This window comes from Colobus angolensis, unplaced genomic scaffold (genome assembly GCF_000951035.1).
Source record: "Colobus angolensis palliatus isolate OR3802 unplaced genomic scaffold, Cang.pa_1.0 Scaffold205, whole genome shotgun sequence".
NCBI lineage: Eukaryota > Metazoa > Chordata > Mammalia > Primates > Cercopithecidae > Colobus > Colobus angolensis.
Window position 1 is genome coordinate 4,243,568 of NW_012115211.1, and position 19,059 is coordinate 4,262,626.

Here is a 19,059-nt window from a genome sequence, read left to right on the forward strand (position 1 = left end):
CTCGCTGACTTCAAGAAGGAAGCCACAGACCCTCGCGGTGAGTGTTACAGTTCTTAAAGACGGCGTGTCGGAGGTTTGTTCCTTCAGACGTTCAGATGTGTCTGGAGCTTCTTCCTTCCGGTGGGTTTGGGTCTTGCTGACAGAAGTGAACCTGCAGATCTTCCCAGTGAGTGTTACAGCTCATAAAGGCAGCATGGACCCAAAGAGTGAGCAGCAGCAAGAGTTATCGCAAAGAGTGAAAAAACAAACCATCCACACTATGGAAGGGGACCCCAAAGGATAGTCGTCAGCCAGCTGGGCGAGCCTGCTTTTATTCCCTTATCTGGCCCCACCCACATCCTGCTGATCGGTCCATTTTACAGAGGGCTGATTGGTCCATTTTACAGAGAGCTGATTGGTTCGTTTTGACCGAGTGCTGATTAGTGCATTTACAATCCTCTAGCTAGACATAAAAGTTCTCCAAGTCCCCTCTAGGTTAGCTAGATACAGAATACTGATTGGCGTATTTACAAACCCTGAGCTAGATAGACCCAGAGTGCTGACTGGTGAGTTTACAATCCTTTAGCTAGACACAGAGAGCTAGACATAAAAGTTCTCTAAGTCCCCACTAGGTTAGCTGGATACAGAGTACTGATTGGTGTATTTACAAACCCTGAGCTAGACACAGAGTGCTGATTGGTGCGTTTATGATCCCTTAGCTAGATATAAAAGTTCCCCAAGTCCCCACAAGACTCAGGAGCCCAGGTGCCTTCACCTAGTGGATCCTGCACCAGGGCTGCAGGTGGAGCTGCCCGCCAGTCCCGAGCGGCGCCTGCACTCCTCAGCCCTTGGTGGTTGATGGGACCAGGTGCCATGGCACATAAAGGCCAGAATTTAGAATTCTTTACAGGGTAGCAACCTGGACACAAACCCACGTGAACAACAGTAACCTTCAGGCAGAAATTCTATCTTCTGTTTCAATTCAGAAAAAGGTAAGGCAGATGCATTATAGTTTACTCATCTCTACTCAGACAGACCTTGTTCTTACCCATTGTTGCATCTGGGACCAAAATAATCCTACTAGAGAATATGAAATCAGCTCTGGTAAACAGCACAAAACATTCAGAGTCCCGATGACCTGGGACCCCTCCCATGTGTCTGAAGGAAACAATAGTAAACTAACCAACATTGAAGAAGGTGGTATTATGACCTCTGGCAACCAAGATAAATCACTTGTATAACCACTTGAGTGACCAAAAAGTAGATATTAGAGTGAAACCAAAGCATAGGATATTTGGCCTTGAAATCTGCTGTCTAAATAAGAAGGGAAAAGATGGAAGGTGTTACCAAGTCTGGCAGTATAAAGACATGTTCTGTCCTCAATTTAGTTCTCCTTTGCTTACTCTATCCCAGCCACAATGGTCTTTCTTTAGTTACTCAAAAACACAAGAATTCTCCAGGCCTTCTTTTCTCATGGTCTGGAATGTCCTTTTCTCCATTCCTCTTCAGTAGTCAGCTCCTTCCTCTTCACATCTAAGAGAGGCCTTCCCCTTGGAAGGCCTACTTCATGTGCATTTCCTTTAGGGTACTTACTACAACATGTAACTTGCTTTTCAGCAGCTTTTGTGGGGGTCAGGGTGATGGGGGAGGGTTCCCTATTAGAATATAAGCTCCATTAGGGCAAGGATGTGTCTGTCTTGTTCAGCACTTAACATTACGCTTGGAATACAAAGATACTAAGTAATAATAACAACATTTGATGAATAAATGTAGTACTATTACATCAGCCAGAAGCAGCCTCTGCATTTCAAAATGACCCTGCGTCCAAAACTGAAAGGTACTAATGAAATTGGCAGAATTAACAAGAATAACACAAAAAAACATAATAGCCTTGATATAGTTTGGTTGCATCCCTACCCAAATCTCATCTTGAATTATAGTTCCCATAATCCCCACATGTTGTAGGAGGAAAGCGGTGGGAGGTAACTGAATCATGAGGATGGTTACCCCCATGATGTTCTCATGACAGTGAGTGAGTTCTCATGAGATCTGATGGTTGTTAAGGGGCTTTTCTCCATTTGCTTGGCACTTCTCCTTCCTGCCTCCCTGCCCCTTCGTCTTTCACCATGATTGTAAGTTTTCTGAGGCCTTCCCAGCCGTGTGGAACTGAGTCAATGAAATCTCTTTTCTTTATAAATTACCCAATCTCAGGTATTTCTTCATAGCAGCGTGAGAATGGACTAATACAAATTTAAAAGAGCTACTTGATTATGTACTTTCCACAGATTTTCTCTAATCTTCACAACCGTCTAAGGTGAGGATAATGATCCTTGTAACCTAGAAAATAGCGACTCAAGAGGATTAAGAAACATGGTCTAGGCTACATGGTTGGTGGCTATGGGCAGTAGACTTGGATCTGGAAACTTGATCTGACTACAAAACCCATGCTGTCATCAATAGGCCACAGGTACTCTGGTAGTTACTACTGTCTATAAAAATCCACCAACATGTCTAGAATAGCCCAGAGATGAAGATGGCTACTAAGTCTGTAATGAGTGACAAAGCAGCCTTGAGTTTGGGGGGCTCAACATGCCCCAGTGGAACCAAGAGGCTGAGAGAGTCAGTGTCTGCTAGTTGGAAGTGATTCTAGGCACTCATGGCTACCCAAAGCCATCACTGCTATTTAAAACTAGCAGTACATTAAAACAAAACAAAACGGCAGGAAATAGGGAAAAAAAGAGTCTGGCAACTCAAAAACATATGTGTTTATTAGAATTATCTCTGACAAGAGTGAAATTCCAGGAAAAACTTCCATTAATGAAGTTGTGATCATGTGTCAGGTACTACAGGCTAGATATTTTACCATAAAATAATTTAATTTGTATTACTCCTTGCTTAAAGTGGAGGAAAATGAGCTTCAGAGAAGGGAATTATCTTGCCCATGGACACACACCTAGAAGTGACACCAATAGGATTTGTTTGATCTAGCTATTTTGATTTTAAGGCTTATGATTCATCTGCTATATACTGGTATTCTACCCAGCCCTCTCTGTGTACACGTATCCGCAAATGTGCTCATGCAGGTGATACCTCCAAAATCAACCAGGATGAAGGGGAACACACAATTATGAGAAAAAGAACTTTACAGGGGAAAAAATTACTTTTTAAAGGAACAGTAAAACAAAACCCTAAAACAAACAACATTATTTCTCTTGTAACTTCCCAGTGGCACTCACTCAATAAATAAATGTTGGGCGATTTCTATTGTATTAACAAGGCTGATTTCTATGTTACCAAGTTAGATTAAATAGTAAGGCAAACAGTTGCCTTTTAAGTAAAGAACAGGCAGCACCTAACACCAATTACTAAATCAGTATTAAGTGCTTTGCCACTCACAAGTGGTGATGCCAGGAGGTAATGATTTCCTGCTTTTGTAATTGCTGTGCATCTGCATAATCACAGTGCTATCAGGTATAATGATATGCCAGGAACAGTCTTGCACATCACTCGATTGCCTGATAATTTATAATATATTCAGAGACCAAGGAAGCATCCTGTTTGTACAGATACAACACCCTTTTACATAACATTCAATGAAAGAAAAAAGATATTTAATAAAATGCCAGGATATTTTTAAATGCCAATCATAAGAAATATGTATTTGAACATATTACTGTGCCTCAAAAATGATGACATCCATGCAATATTTATCATAGATAACATTATCTCCCATGTAGCAATTTAATACTTAAAAAGGAAATGTTAAAATTTCTCAGTGTTTAATAAAAATTAAAGGTGCTAAAAATAGCATTTCCTGACCATTCAGCAGGATTTCACCCCACTCAATACTCACTCACCTTCTTTAAACTCTTTCTTCCCATGGCTTCCCTAAAATAAGATTCCTGTTTTCCCTCTTATCTACCTCTCCTGCTGCTCTCTTTCTGACCCTTTTGTTAGCAGCTCTTCCTCTACCATTTCAAATGTGGAAGAGTTCAAGCACTGCCGCAAGCTTTCTCCTTTCCTCATTCTCTGTTCCTTCCCCAAGCACATCCACAACATCACTTATTTCTCATCTATGTGCTTATGACTCCCCAGTTAGTATTTCTAGCTCCATTTGAACCCCAGGTCTGTAAGATCCAACTGCTGACTTGGCCTTTTCTCTTGACTGTTTCAGTGTGTTTAATTTCCTCATTCCCTTGTCTATTTTTTCTTTCCTTTTTTTTTTTTCTTGGAGACAGAGTCTTGTGCTCTGTTGCCTAGGTTGGAGTGCAATGGCATGATCTCTGCTCACTGCAACCTCACCTCCTGGGTTCAAGCTATTCTCTTGCCTCAACCTCCCGAGTAGCTGGGATTAAAGAGGAGCCTGCCACCATGCCCAGCTAATTTTTGTATTTTTAGTAGAGGCAGGGTTTCTCCATGTTGGCCAGGCTGGTCTCAAACTCCTGACCTTAAGTGATCTACCTGTTATGGCCTCCCAAAGTGTTGGGATTACAGGCGTGAGCCATGGTGCCCAACCTCTCTTGCCTTTTCCTCACACTCCCCTCAAAATATCTTACTTCACTGGGTGCTTCCTATCTCACTGAGTAATGCCACCATCTAGCAGGTGAACAAGTAAGAACCTAGGGGTGCATCGTGACACCTCCCCTTTTACTCACCCTCATATCTAGTTTATCCTTATTAACCAATATATTAAGTACTATCTATTTCACCTTGTAAGTATCTCTAAAACCCATTCCGGCCTCCCTTTCTGTACCTCAAATCCCTACTCCAAGCAATGGTCACTTGTCATGCCGTCTGTTACCATAATAGCTCCCTAACTGGTCTACATATGTCCACCCTAACTTTCCTAAAATCTTTCAACACAGTAGCCAAAGTGATCTTATCGAAATGCAAAATCTGGTCATATTACGTCCTTGTTCACCAGAATCCTTAACTAACCTTCTATTATCCTAGCCTTCTATTTATTATTCTCAGGAAGAAGTCAAAAGCCCTTGCTAGGGCCTCCATGATCTTGCTGTACAGCCTGGCTCCTATGCCTTGCCCCAGTCTCATCTCACACCATGTTCCACACGAATCCTTGCACCTCACCAACACTGTCTATCTGTTCCTAATCAAAGGGCCTTTGAACTTACTGTATTGTCTACCTAGTAAATGGTTCCTTTCTACTTGTGTAGTTAACTCCAACCCAATATTTAAGTCCTGCTTAAGTGTTACTTCCTGGGAAAAGCCTTTGCTAACTATGTCAAACCTTCTAATTGAGCTCTATTATACAGTACTTTTCAGAGTTTTATTTTCACATTTGCTTATGTCATTATTCAATTACCATCTGTCTCCCACTGTAGGCTATAAGTTCTAAGACAGCCAGGATGCCTGCTTTTGCTCATCCTTGTAACCCTAGTGACTAATACTTAGTCCAGTACAAAAAAAATTTTCAGTAAAAACATTTGAATGAATACATCAATGAATGGTAAAGATGTATCAAAGATGTATAAGGAAAGAACTTACCAAGAGACTAGTCCACTGTAGATGAAAGGAAAACTAAAATTGTACTTTACAACTTCTTCAAGATTCTTCAAAAATAGACTAAATAAAGACATGGAAATAAACGTATATATGAACTGTGTGCTTACCCACTGTCCGTGAAGAGGAACTCCAAATGGGTCATAAAAACTTCCCAGCGGGAGACATTGTAACGTTGTGCCAGAGACACAGCAATGCTGTAGACGCTTTCCTCTAGGGTTCTGCAGAAATGTCCATCAGGCCCAGGAAGGGAGAGAGGAGAAACACATGACTTCAATCAGCAACGAAAATGCTCATTAGGACTGCTCTCCAGTAAGAGGGGTGCAAGCAGTATGGTCCTTAATAAGACAGTTCATAGTGGTCCAGGAAAAGTACTTCCAAGGAATTGTCATGCTCTTTTTCATTGTCGTACATTTCAATTTACTAAGGACTTGTCTAGACCAGTAGTTCTCAACTGTGCATGATGTTGTTCCCCAGGGGACATTTGACAATGTCTGGAAACATTTTGAGCATAAAAAATGGGGCAAGGGGCAGATGTACTACTGGCATCTCATGGGTGCTGCTGAGCATTCTGCATCGATAGTCCCACACAGGCATCCCCCAGTAGGGATCCCGAGCACCCACGTGGGCATCCCCCTGTAGGCACCCCAAGCACCATGTGTAGGCAGTCCCATGGAGGCATCCCGAGCACCCCGCAGACACCCACATAGGCATCCCAGGAATCCCCGGGTAGGGCATAAACATCCGGAGCACCCCTGTAGGCATCCCCGCACGGGCATTCCGAGCACTCCACGGAGGTAGCCCGAGCACCGCACATGGGCAGCCCCGCATGGCATCCTGGGCACCCGGCGTAGGCATCCCAAGCATTCTGCATAGGCAGCCCCCTGCAGCCAAGACCTGTCCAGTCAGAACGTCACAGTGCTGCGGTTGAAAAGATACGAACTAGACTCCAGAGCCCACAATCAAAAGATAGTGCATCCCTGGTCTAGGGGTAGAGATTTGAGAAAGCGCAATGAGTCACTTAACAAACTTCTATGTTTTCTACCCTGTGCCAGGTATTGTGCTAGCTCCTTAGGAAATAAAAACAAACAAGCATGCTTCTTGAGGAATTCACAGCCTAGTGGAAGACAGGAGATGTGAACCAGCAATTAAACATAGCGGTGGTAGAGCTAAAAGAGAAGACCATGAAGTTCCACAAGAACGGGAAGTGACCAATGTGAACTGCAACTAGGAGGATAATTGTACACACACCCAGCGAGGGTGGGAGGGAGAAGAGCCTTCTGAGAGAATGAGGGCTTCTCAGAGATGAGAGATAAGGCGAGGGTCAAAGCGAGGAACGTACTGGGTCCTCAGGCCTGCTAGGGGACCTGCGTCTCATTCTCCAGACAATGAAGAGTCCGTGAAAAGTTTAAACCAGGGAATGACATCACCAGATTTGAGAATCTCTAGGCATATAAAGAATTCCAAGAAGGCAGTCCCGAGTACCCACATTAAGGCCCTTTTAGAAAGACTACTGCAAGACTGACTCCTATTTTCCAGTAGAGAAACGTAGGATGGAATTTTTAGTTGGAAGAATGGTGTGGGTGAAAACACAGAGACAGAAAAGAAATCTGTTACTATTAAGTCACTCTGCTAAGACTGGATTTCCCCAAGCTAAGGAAACCATGGCATTTATATGCTTGCATAGCCAGGGGCTGGCAAACGTTTTCTGGGAAAGGTAATATAGTAAATATTTCAGGCTTTACTGCCAGTCTCTCTGGCATAGTCTTCTTTTTATGGCTTTTGTTTTTGTTTTTGTTTTTGTGTTACTATAAAACCTTAAAAAAATGCTAAAATCATTCTTTGTTCATGAGCTATAAAAGAGACGAAGGCTGGGATTAACTTTGTCAACCCATGGATTAGGTCATTGTCAATTAGAAATTCTTTTTTTTCTTTTTCTTTTTTTTTTTTTTCTTTGGTGAAGACAAGGTCTTTCTCTGCCTTCCAGGCTGGAGTGCAGTACTACAATCAAGGCTCATTGCAGCCTTGACCTCCCAGGATCAAGCCACCCACCCACCTCAGCCTCCAGAGTAGCTGAGACTGCAGGAACATACTACCACACCTAGTTTTTTGTTTGTTTGTTTTTGTTTCTTTGGTACAGACAAGACCTTGCTATGTTGCCATGGATAGTCTTGAACTCCTGGTCTCAAGCATTCCTCTCGCCTTGGCCTCCCAAAGTACTGGGATTACAGGTGTGAGCCACCATACCTGGCCTAGAGATTGTTTCTTGAAGTATTTATTTGACTACCTACCTCCACATCATGGAATGAGAATTCCTTGAGAACGGGGGACAATCGCTAATTCATCCTTTCTATTATGAGGTATGGTACATTGCCAGGCACAAGACATTTTCAATAAGGGCTGATATCTTTATCTCTTGGTAAAGGTGGGAAGGACCCAAACTATGTTATACCCTCTTCACAGTTACCCTGCCTGACCCCTGAGAATGTATTCCCTAAGACATACAGATAGTAAAGGACAGGTACAATGCACTTACAGAAAACTAATGGCATGAAAATAGACATGCAGCTGGGTGCAGTGACTCACGCCTGTAACCCCAGCACTTTGAGAGGCCGAGGTGGGTGGATCACAAGATCAGGAGATTGAGACCATCCTGGCTAACACAGTGAAACCCTGTCTCTATTAAAATACAAAAAATTAGCCGGGCATGGTGGCACGCACCTGTAGTCCCAGCTACTCGAGAGGCTGAGGCAGGATAATCACTTCAACCCAGGAGGCAGAGGTTATGGTAAGCTGAGATCCTGCCATAGCCCTATAGCCTGGCACCAAAGCGAGACTCCATCTCAAGAGAAAAGAAAGAAAAAGAAAAAAGAGAAGAGAAGAGAAAAGAAAAGGGACACGCAGTGAGAAAGACGAGGAAGAATGGTCACACTGTGTACAAGTGAAGGTGATGCTGCAAACAGAAGGATGTGAATCCTTCAAGAATTCTTGTGCGCGAGGCATTGACATCCCAACTCCATAGCAGAAGAAGAAAGCAGCAAGCTGGTGGAAACTCTGAGGCATCTTAAAGAAGCCATTCAAACACTGCTGTATATTTTTCTAAGTAACTGATTGTACAGAAGATTCTATTATATATTTATCAAAAGCATATATTTGTTCTCTAGGACATACTTCAAATAGCATATACTAGCTGCATGCTTAACAAAGAATATAAAGGCCAAAAACTCTAGCAAAATGTAACTGATGATATAAGGCATGCCTTGCCTTGTAAGTTTTTATTCTGCATGATAATCATCTTCTAAGAAACCGTGAACATGGCACCAAGGATTACCAAATGTCCCCAGCAAAAGCATACTGGACTTAAGTAACCCAAGCTCAACTCCTGGCTGTATGACCTTGAGCAACTCTTTAAAGCTCTCTAGTTCTGATTCCTTTTCTTAAAAGTCAGAAGGTTGGCCTCTCAGATCACTCTCAAATTGGACACTAAATGACGTTATGAAATTATGAACCTCCGGAAGGACAGAGGAGAAGAGAAAAACAATTCCGTATTTCTCTTCTTAATTGAGACCAGCTATAGGTTGTTCCTGCTATTTTTCTTTTGATCTCTCTGTGCCATGCCTTATTCTAAAGAGAATTTTGGGTGTCTTCTAATAAGAAAGAAGTCCAGGCTAATATAAAAGTATTACAGAGAACCAAGATGAGTTTGCCACCTTCTCAAGGATTTAAATGATAATGATAAAAAATAACATACTCCACTACCACAATCAAGATTATTTTTGCTATTTTAAAGTAAGTTGTCAGGAGAGAAAAATAACCATTAAATGTAGGTACAATTTAACCTTAGTTTCAAAGGCTGGAAGCCTAGAGACTGAATCACATCCACTGCTTCCTTGAGAATGCAATGGGTAGTAGGGGAGGCATACGGTGCTGTGGTGAAGATGTGAGGCTTTGCGATGGATCCAGGTTAAAGCCATAGCTGTGACTCTCACCATCTATGGAAACTCAGGCCTTGATATCAGTTTAAAATATCAGTTACTTGATATCCCTAAGCACCATTTTTCTCAACTATAAACTAGGGATAACAACATTTTATCTCATTGGGTTATCCTTGAGGATTAAAAGACATTTATACAAAGTTTATAGAGCACTTTGCATAGTGCCTTGCCCATGATAAGCACTCAATAAATGATGGTCTTAAAAACAAAACATCTCTACTTAATTAACTGTTGTGGGTGAACACACTTTCCCAACTTCTAACATGTAAGTGCTTCTCATTTGACCTGGACAACTAAAACAAAAAGCAAACACCAGCACTAAAACCAAAGGGAATTCCACATTGAGAAAGCAAGGTCTCCGCCTGGGCCTTGAACTGAGCGATCATCTCACAACAGGCCTGCTCTTCTCTTGACAGGGGGAAGGGACTAAAGGGAAAACAGCTGGCTTCTCTTTCTCTAGAAGACCAGGACAGATAAAGTTACCCGGAATGACAAGTCAATTGTATCTAGTTGACCATACTGAAGAAGAAATTAAAGTGCCATGTGCTTTGAAAAGTGAGATTTCTAGCCAGACACAAAGGACAATCTTATTTTTAAATTTCCATCCTGAGCTTCCCATTTTTCGCCCCGACCATGTTATTACCTCTAACATGGTCATAATTTTAGAACTGGGCTATCAAAACTACAGGAAATAGTTTTTAAAAAACAGAAACTTAAAAAAATAAGCTTAAAAAAATCATTATTTGGTATTTTTGAGACAGAGTCTTGCTCTGTTGCCCAAGCTGGAGTGGAGTGCAGTGGCATGATCTTGGCTCACTGCAGCCTCCACCTTCTGGGTTCAAGTGATTCTCATGCCTCAGCCTCCCGAGTTGCTGGGATTACAGGCATATGCTACCATGCCTGGCTAATTTTTGTATTTTTAGTAGAGATGGGGTTTTGCCATGTTAGCCAGGCTGGTCTCAAACTCCTGACCTCAAGGGATCTTGAGATCTTGGGCCACCTCAGCCTCCCAAAGTACTGGGATTACAGGCATGAGCCACCACACCCAGCCAAAAATCGCTATTTTAACTAATAATTTAAACATCGTGGGAAACTTTTTTAGCTGGGAATGCTGTCTGCATTTACTGATTGGTTTGGAGAAGGCACACAGCCCATGTAAGACTAGAAGAAGTTGGGGAAAGCCCTATTCATAGCAACCATGAATGTAAAACTTCAAAGGACTGAAATTAATAGTCCTGGTAGCTGAACTTCTTCTTTTGCAGTTTAAATCCATCCTCTTATGAGACAAAGGGTATCACTTACTCTGCCAGACCAAGGATAGTCTCCCTTTTATACTGGTCATCTGCAGTAAACCGCTGCACATCCACACCCTTCCGAAGGCCCTGAAGGATCTGCGCCTGAGTGAAATCCAGGAGACGTTCATTGTAGTAGTATAACTGCTTGGTCAGTGAAACAAGGTCTTCAGGCCAGGCTTCATGCCCATGTCGAGTCACATGCCTGGTGATCATCTTGATTAGTTCTTTGGGATCAGCCTAGGAAAGACATGGAAAAGAAGACATTTGACAAACATCATACAAACATGAGCAAGTGAGTAACAAAAGGAAGAAGACCATGTCTGCAAGGAACTGTTTGGCTCTGTACACTACTGCCATTTCATAAGGCTCCCAACGGCCCTGAAAAGTCAGTTTGCAAAAGTGGCACTTTACCCATGCAGCAGACCACGAAGACAGGACACAGCACTAGGCCTAAAAACAGCTTATTGAACTCTTGCTCTGTTCTTCTTCAACCTTAAAACCTCCAAACACTTAAAAAACAATACATTCTTGCTCTTTCAACTACTATAAACCTCCATCAGATTTGTCTCCCAACCATCTGATCACTCACAGTAACTCACTCTGGAAGTAATTTTCATCATCATTGCCTCTGGATAAATTTGCTGTAGACTACAATAAGTGTTCTCAATAACAAAGTTGCAGTTCAATAACCTCACTATAAATGGCTAGACCGCTGAGGAGAAAAGTATTTTCTCCAGGGATAAGTTCGGGAAAAAACCTCCACTCTGTTCCTGAAATCATAAATAGTGCAAGCTGCATAAAAAAAGGCTTCCAACCAATTTTTACTCTTCTAATTTGGGGCTCGATGGGATATTAGTCTATGATTCCGAGCAGCTTCTCTAATAACAAGAAATTCATTCAAATAGAACACAACCTAGAATCCAACAGCTGACAGGAAAAGAGAGTAAGTGATTAACTGGCCACATTTATTTGTATTAAAGTTGGTCTGGGTGTTAATGAAGTTACAGAGCTGAGCCATGATTTTGGAATTACTTAACAGGGAGCTTAATACTTGAACAGCACTAACTCGATCAATCCCACTTCCTGGGAAGACATGCCACATATTTAATATAAGCAAATTAGAGGAAAAAACCAAGAATCTACTTTTGGTTCTCAGAAACACACAGCTAATTATAGTAAGCTGTCAGCATTTCCAGTGTGTAAGCCATTATTCTGAGCTGCATAGGAGATTTGTCAATGTCTAGATTACCAAACCTAGCCTGACATTCTTTCTCTTGATCCTATTAAGGAACAATCTGGGAGTGCTGATAAAAAACAATTAAAGAAATCTTCTTAGATTCTGGCACATGGATTTGAGTAAAAGTCAATCTTACTATATTTAATTTTTTTCCCTACCTCTGTGCATACACTGAGTCCTACTCTCAAAACCACAAATATGTGTCTCAAGTTAAAAGAACTGGGTTTGAATACAAACTATTCCATAGTAAGCTACAAGGCCATCTTTCATTCATTCAATAAATATTTCTTGTGCACCTGTTAAGTAACAAGTCATTCAGTAAGAGGACATGGCTCTTCCCTACAGGAATACAATCTATGAGGACAGGGAGTCATGCAAACAACTGTAAAATGGTGCGACACAGTTAAGCCTAGGGTGCTCTGGGAATACACAGGAATGGGCAGGTGTTATCAAAGTTTCCTTCAAAGAGTTAATGTCTAGGTTAAATACTCAGGTACCATACCAGTAATGACGAGGGCAGCAAAAAACAGGGAGACAAATTCCAGTAAAAGGTAGAAAATGTGCTAACACCTATATGGCTAAGGCTTGAAGGAAAAATGAAGTGTATAAGCCAAATCTAACTGCAATTAGGGAGTGATTTGGGAACCAGCTGCATATAAACAGTATTCCTGGCAACAGATTTAGGCAAAGGGGATGCCGTCACCCAACTCTTAGTGCATCTGTGGCTGACATTTAACTAAATTCCCTTTCTATCTGTTGGCCAAACCCCTCAGGGCACCACCCTGAACCTCCACATGTGCATATCCACCTCTGCAGTTCTCTGACGCAGGGATGCTGCTCGTGGGCCAGCTGGCCCATCGTCACCTGCTTGGCACTCTGGTGTGCTCTGCCGTGGCCTGCTGCTCTTACGCGTCATCTGATTTGCACTTTCCTTCCCAGTCATAGAGAGAGCAAGACCAAATATCCAATGATCACGGTTTTAGGGTGGCAGGAGAGCTCTTTTTGGTTGTTCCTTGAAGGAGTTCCTAGTGCCCCAGATTTATACCCCACAACCAAATCTATGTTCAGAAAACAATGAAGAAGGCTTTTGTATTCTCACCTGGTGCTTTCAGGCTAAAGTTTTCAGCCTGAACTTGCTGAATACACCTTGAAGGAAAGGCTATAACCATCTAACCGATCTCTCCATATAACTCCACACCCGTCTCTCTACGAGGCTATTGTTTCTATCCCCTACTCTTAGAACCAACTCCCTTAGTTCTCCCAACGGTTTCTCATAGTTTTGTTCCACATTCATTTTTGACTTTTTATTTTCTGGTATCTCCAAGATTTAATACATGTACTAGGAGAATGGCCTACACTTCTCATTAGCCTCAATGGCAGAACTGCTGGTTTCTATTCTCTTTGTATTCTAATACAGTCCATGAAACAAATCCCAAGGCCAGGTGAAGAGAAAAGCTCCAAAATATTAATGCATAGCAAGAATGAGCACAGTTATTGCTACAAACATTTCCACAGGCTCTTATGTAACCTGTAGAAAGTTTTGAGTCCCCACATACAACCTTCATATGTGACAAAAAGACACTATTGTCTCCTTTTGCCAATGAATAAAATGACATGGCACAGTGAAATAAGCACAGACACACAGAGCTTACTAGCTGAATGACCTTGTACAAATTACTTAACTATGAACTTCACTGTCTCATCTATAAAATAGCAGTGATAATATACAGCATTCATGGTTGTGAGAAGCCTAAGAGACAATATTATATAAAACGTACAAACCAAGACCTGGCAGGAAGGAGGTGCTCCAGAAATCAAAGGAATTCTGGAATTGGCTAAAAGGCACACACAAATCATAGTTTAAGTGTACCTCTACTGTATAATTCATTTTGCATTGCCTTCTCTTAAATTAAAACTTCCGGAGGGCAGAGACCATGTGTATATCATAATTTGCAGAACACAGCACAGTCTCCTGCACATATCAGGTACATGGTGAAAGCAGGAGCAGATTGGACTGGCTTTGAAGTCTGTAGTACTGGTTGATATTGCAGGTTCCCCACTCCGTAGGGACGCAGGCTGGAACAAGTTACCTCCTATCTGTTTCCTCACTTATAAAAGAATGTTAATAGCACATCCTACTCACAGTTTGTTACGGGGCACTAAAAAAAAAAAAAGAAAGGTATTTTAAAGCTCTCCTTTCTCCATTATTCTATGAAAACAAATTGGACACACAGCTTACTCTAAAAGAATTAAAAACTACTGATTGACAAAGATGTACACATAAACAATTCAGAGAAGGCATCCAAACATAAGCAGCCTTACACAATCATAAGCTAAGAGTTTTGGAAACTCCATGGAGGGAGCAGTTGATTCCCTTTCTTGATTCCACGGGGACTCAGTTTCTTCAGATATAAAGCAAAAGAGCATCACCAGGTGATCAGCTTTCTAAGACTGAAATCCTAAAAATGTATAAGAATTCTGTCATTAAGAGGCTGGGCACGGTGGCTCACACCTGTAATCCCAGCAATTTGGAAGGCAGAGTGGGAGGTGGAGGCACGTGGATCCCTTGAGTTCAGGAGTGGGAGACCAACCTGGCCAACATGGAGAACCCCGTTTCTACTAAAAGTACCAAAAAAATTAGCTGGGCATGGTGGCGCTCAGCTGTAGTCCCAGCTACTCAGGAGGCTGAGGTGGGAGAATCACATGAACCCGGGAGGCGAGGTTGCAGTGAGCTGAGATTGCACCACGGCACTTCAGCCTGGGTGACAGTGCGAGACTTCTGTCATTGAAAAAATTAATTTTTGCAAATCCTTGCAGGTGTAGAAAGAAGGATATTCTATGAGGCTAGAGGCTCAATTGAGGCCAGAGGTTTAAGACCAGCCTGGGCAACACAGTGAGACCCTGTCTCCACAAAAAAACATTAAGAAAATGAAACTTAGCCTGGCATAATAGTGCATGCCTATAGTCCTACCTACTAGGGAGGCTGAAGCACAAGGATCACTTGAACTCAGGAGTTTAAAGCTGCAGTGAGTTATGATCACAACACTGTACTCCAGCCTGTGGGACAGACTGAGATCCTGATCTCAAAAAAAAAAAAAAAAAAATTATAATTTCAGGCCACACATTATAGCCAACAGATTTCTACACAGTTTATGCAACTTTAATCTCTTCTCACTAAATACAAATTATCTAGTCCTCTGTGAATCATTTTTATTTCATATTCTTTGTACAAAAAACTTATTCACTTTTCCCAAGAGATATTTAAGGATAAAAATCTAGCATTTCAGTCTTCAGGATGGAACACGTCTAGTGCTAAAACATGTACTAAGTCTCATTTTGCACTAACATGTACTGAGTCTCATTTTGCACTAACATGTACTAAGTCTCATTTTGCACTAACATGTACTGAGTCTCATTTTGCACTAACATGTACTAAGTCTCATTTTGCACTAACATGTACTGAGTCTCATTTTGCACTAACATGTACTGAGTCTCATTTTGCACTAACAACCCTGTGGGACAGGCATCTCTTACTGTCATCTCTGTTTTACAGATGAATAAAGAATGAACTTATCTAAGGCCTTTAAGCTGGTAAGTGACAAAGCAGCGCTATAACTCCCAGGCATAATGCTCCATAAGAACCATCCTTTTATATTCGGTATGTAGGAAGGGGCATCTCTTAAAAATACAAGGCTCTTGATTGGACCAATGTAGACACAGCTCCCACTACATGTTAATAAGACTTGTTGTTATAACCTGGCTTTGTGTCCCCACCCAAATCTCATCTCGAATTGTAATCCCCACATGCTGAAGAAGGCCCTGGTGGGAGGTGATTGAATCATGGGGGCAGACTTTCCCCCTTGCTTGTTCTCGTGATGGAGTTCTCATGAGATCCGGTTGTTTAAAAGTGTGTGGCACTTCCCCCTTTGCTCTCTCTCCCCTGCTCCACCATGGTAAGACATGCTGGCTTCCCCTTTGCCTTCTGCCATGATTGTAAGTTTCCTGAGGCCTTCCAGCCATGCTTCCTGTAAAGCCTGAACTATGAGTCAATTAAAACGCTTTTCTTCATAAATTACCGAGTCTCAGATAGTTCTTTAGAGCAGTGTGAGAATGAACTAATACACTTGCCATTAGAGTCCTTTCACAAATGATAGATTTTCAATGATAGATTTAATGCTGTCATTCTGTATTGTTCCAGGCAGACATTTTTCCACACATACATTCCTCCTCTCATGCCATATGTATGTGCTTGTGTGTGTGTGTGTGTAGATATAAATGTCCATTAGGTGTTCAACTGGATATTCTATTTGAGCTGCATTTTCAAGCCGCTTGTTTTTTCTTCTCTAACGATAACAGAGTATTTTAGAATCATAAGCAACAATAACATTTTCTGTTAAACTCCCTGATACAAATACACCTCCTTTTAAAATTCTGTCTTAATAAGGTGGTGAGGCTGGGCACGGATGCTTGTGCCTGTAATCCCAGCACTTTGGGAGGCCAAGGTGGGAGGACTGCTTGAGCCCAGGGGTTCGGGACCAGCCTGAGTGACATAGTGAGACCCCATCTATACAAAAAATAAGTAATAAGGTGGTGATTAGGGACATTCTATTAATTTTTTGATAACAGGTTGTACATGTACGAATTTATAGCTCATCAAATATTTGTTGTGTATAAAAAGATTTTCAGTACTTCAATTTATTGTATAAAGCATGATACTGAGAATAACTCATAAAAAATGAGAAGAGACAACTTCTCACAAAAGCTTCTAAGAAAAAATTAGTTACGGGGGAAAAACACAGGAGTTGGCACCAGTGATCTGGATTACCAGCTCTTCCCTCCTGGGCTTTTAAGTTTTCCATTTCTAAAATTGAAGAAATTTCTTCTGAATCCCCATAAAGACGAAATGAGACCGAATGAATGAGCATTTGTAAGTTCTAGCTCCCTATGCAAATTATTTTCTGATCATTGCCACTGGTACTTCCTATGCCTTCCTCAAGAAACTTTACTGGTTACTGGTTATGATTATTTCCAATATTCAAATTAAATTTGAGTAAAAATTGTTCCCCTGAGCTTATCACTACTTTTCCCAAAATACTCCAAAGCATCTCCTACTCATTCCAACACTGCATTTCATACATACATTTATTCACTCCACGAGTGCATAACATTAAAGTTTCAAAAGCATTTTCACATGATTTTCATTTGACCCTCCTATCTAGCCAGGGATGTGCACGGGGAACACTGTTTCTTGCTTTATAGACACTCCCATTTGTAGTTGAAGCATCCAGAGCTGTAGTCTTGCAGCTGGAAAGTGACTCAAGCCACCTGGCTTCCCACCCGCTTCCCCCATACTGCTGAACAAGTCTCCGTGAGTTGTTCTACGTCCAGCTTCACACCTAAAATCACTCGGAGGTTTCTGGTTAGTAAACTCAAACTTCCTCCTTCTTTCCAACATCTAACTTCAGTGACATGATGCATGGGTATGAAAGCTTTTAGTCTCTAAGAAGCTTATGAAGAGCTTTCTGGGCAGCTTCAAAATCTTCCATATTCAGTATTCAAAGTGATATGGCAAAAGATCACAGGCTGCAAAAACTAACAGCATAAAAAGCCATTCATAATTTAAAGAGAAAATTGTGAAGAGTTAAATTACTTGATTTTCCCCTCAAAACTTGGCAATGCAGTTCTTCAGGGAGGTGAATAAAGTATGATTTCTTTAAAGAATATGGTCAAATCCCTGTAACAACAAAATATGCATAAATATTCATGACAACAAAATGCTCAATGACTTAATCTACTGCTTACTAGTAGGGGTAATAAATCCATTCTGGTTTAATAGTCTCTACATTTCTTGGTAATAGTATTTGGAAAGTTTTAAACAGGTGGTGTGTTTCCCCTTTAGGGTTGTTATTTTGCTTGAGATAATTTTCTACTTAGTATTTTCAATTAGTAGCTTAAAAAAACGCATTTTAGAAATAGTCTACCATAATGTTCTGAATTTCATCCCCTGCTGAGTTTGCTTCCCTAGTCTATAAAACTAAAGGACATGCTTCCATTTTTAACCGATTTTATCTTCTGAACACTTTTTTAAAAGAATGCTGCAAAGATCACACTTCAAAATACATTTACAATAATTACAAAGGTAAGATATGAGGGAAAAAAATCAAGTACAGAACAATGTGCACAGCCTACTTACATCTGTCTAAAATATAGTTATATAAGTATGTACAGCCATGAACTATCTCTGGATGGATACAAATGAGAAACACTGACTTTTTATTACATACTATTTTCAACATTGAGTTTTTAGGTCACGTGTGTATTATTTTTTAAATGTAAAAATGAGTTAATTAGAACAAACGCTAGAAGAGAAAATTCTCTCGGACTGACCATTTGCTAACCATCAGTATATAAAATTAAAAGGAAAAATGCAGGTGAGGAAGCCAGCTCCATGGATCATCTGAGAGAGCTGCTGGGCTCCAGGGGGCCTCTGCTGGCTCAGGATGGTGATGCCCTTCAAGATGCACAGGCTGTGCATGGGAAATAAGCCCACAAATTCTATCAATACTTTTATTCAAGGCTAGTAATCTACCTAAGCCAGCATTCCTGCAGCGCATATCCAGGAGGTGGGAAGAGAAAATGTGAAAAGACTGTGGAATTAGAAACAAGTTGAACTGACAACTGAGTGAAAGCTAAGCTTCACTGGGTGTTATTATGTGTAGGCAACAAATTGAAACCACTTTGATTTCAATTTCCAAGATGATTCATCTAGAGTTTGTCATATTTAATTCCAAACTCAGCAGTGCTGTTTTATGCAGAGGAAGATGCTGAAAACACTCAAATAATGAGCCATTAGGCAGCCAATGAAAAACTCCTATATACTTAAAACATCCAACATCCAACTATCATGTCTACCAGTGTTTCCTGCAAATCCATAAGGGTCAGAACTCACAACTGCAAACCTGAAACCTCAAGCTGTTCTGACACACAGCACTTGACATGACTCCTGAACTCATCTACATACCAATCAACAGTC

General features: G+C 41.2%; 1 protein-coding gene across 1 annotated transcript in view; it reads right to left on the reverse strand.

Annotated features, from left to right (window-relative positions):
* NBAS (neuroblastoma amplified sequence) overlaps positions 1-19,059 on the reverse strand; it is a 406,203-nt gene that overhangs the window by 114,372 nt on the left and 272,772 nt on the right. The window contains exons 41-42 of the mRNA XM_011942078.1: positions 10,797-11,026; positions 5,610-5,720 (exon numbers count right to left, since the gene is read on the reverse strand). Of these exons, the coding sequence (XP_011797468.1) occupies positions 5,610-5,720; positions 10,797-11,026 (341 nt within the window). The remainder of the gene's footprint in view (positions 1-5,609; positions 5,721-10,796; positions 11,027-19,059) is intronic.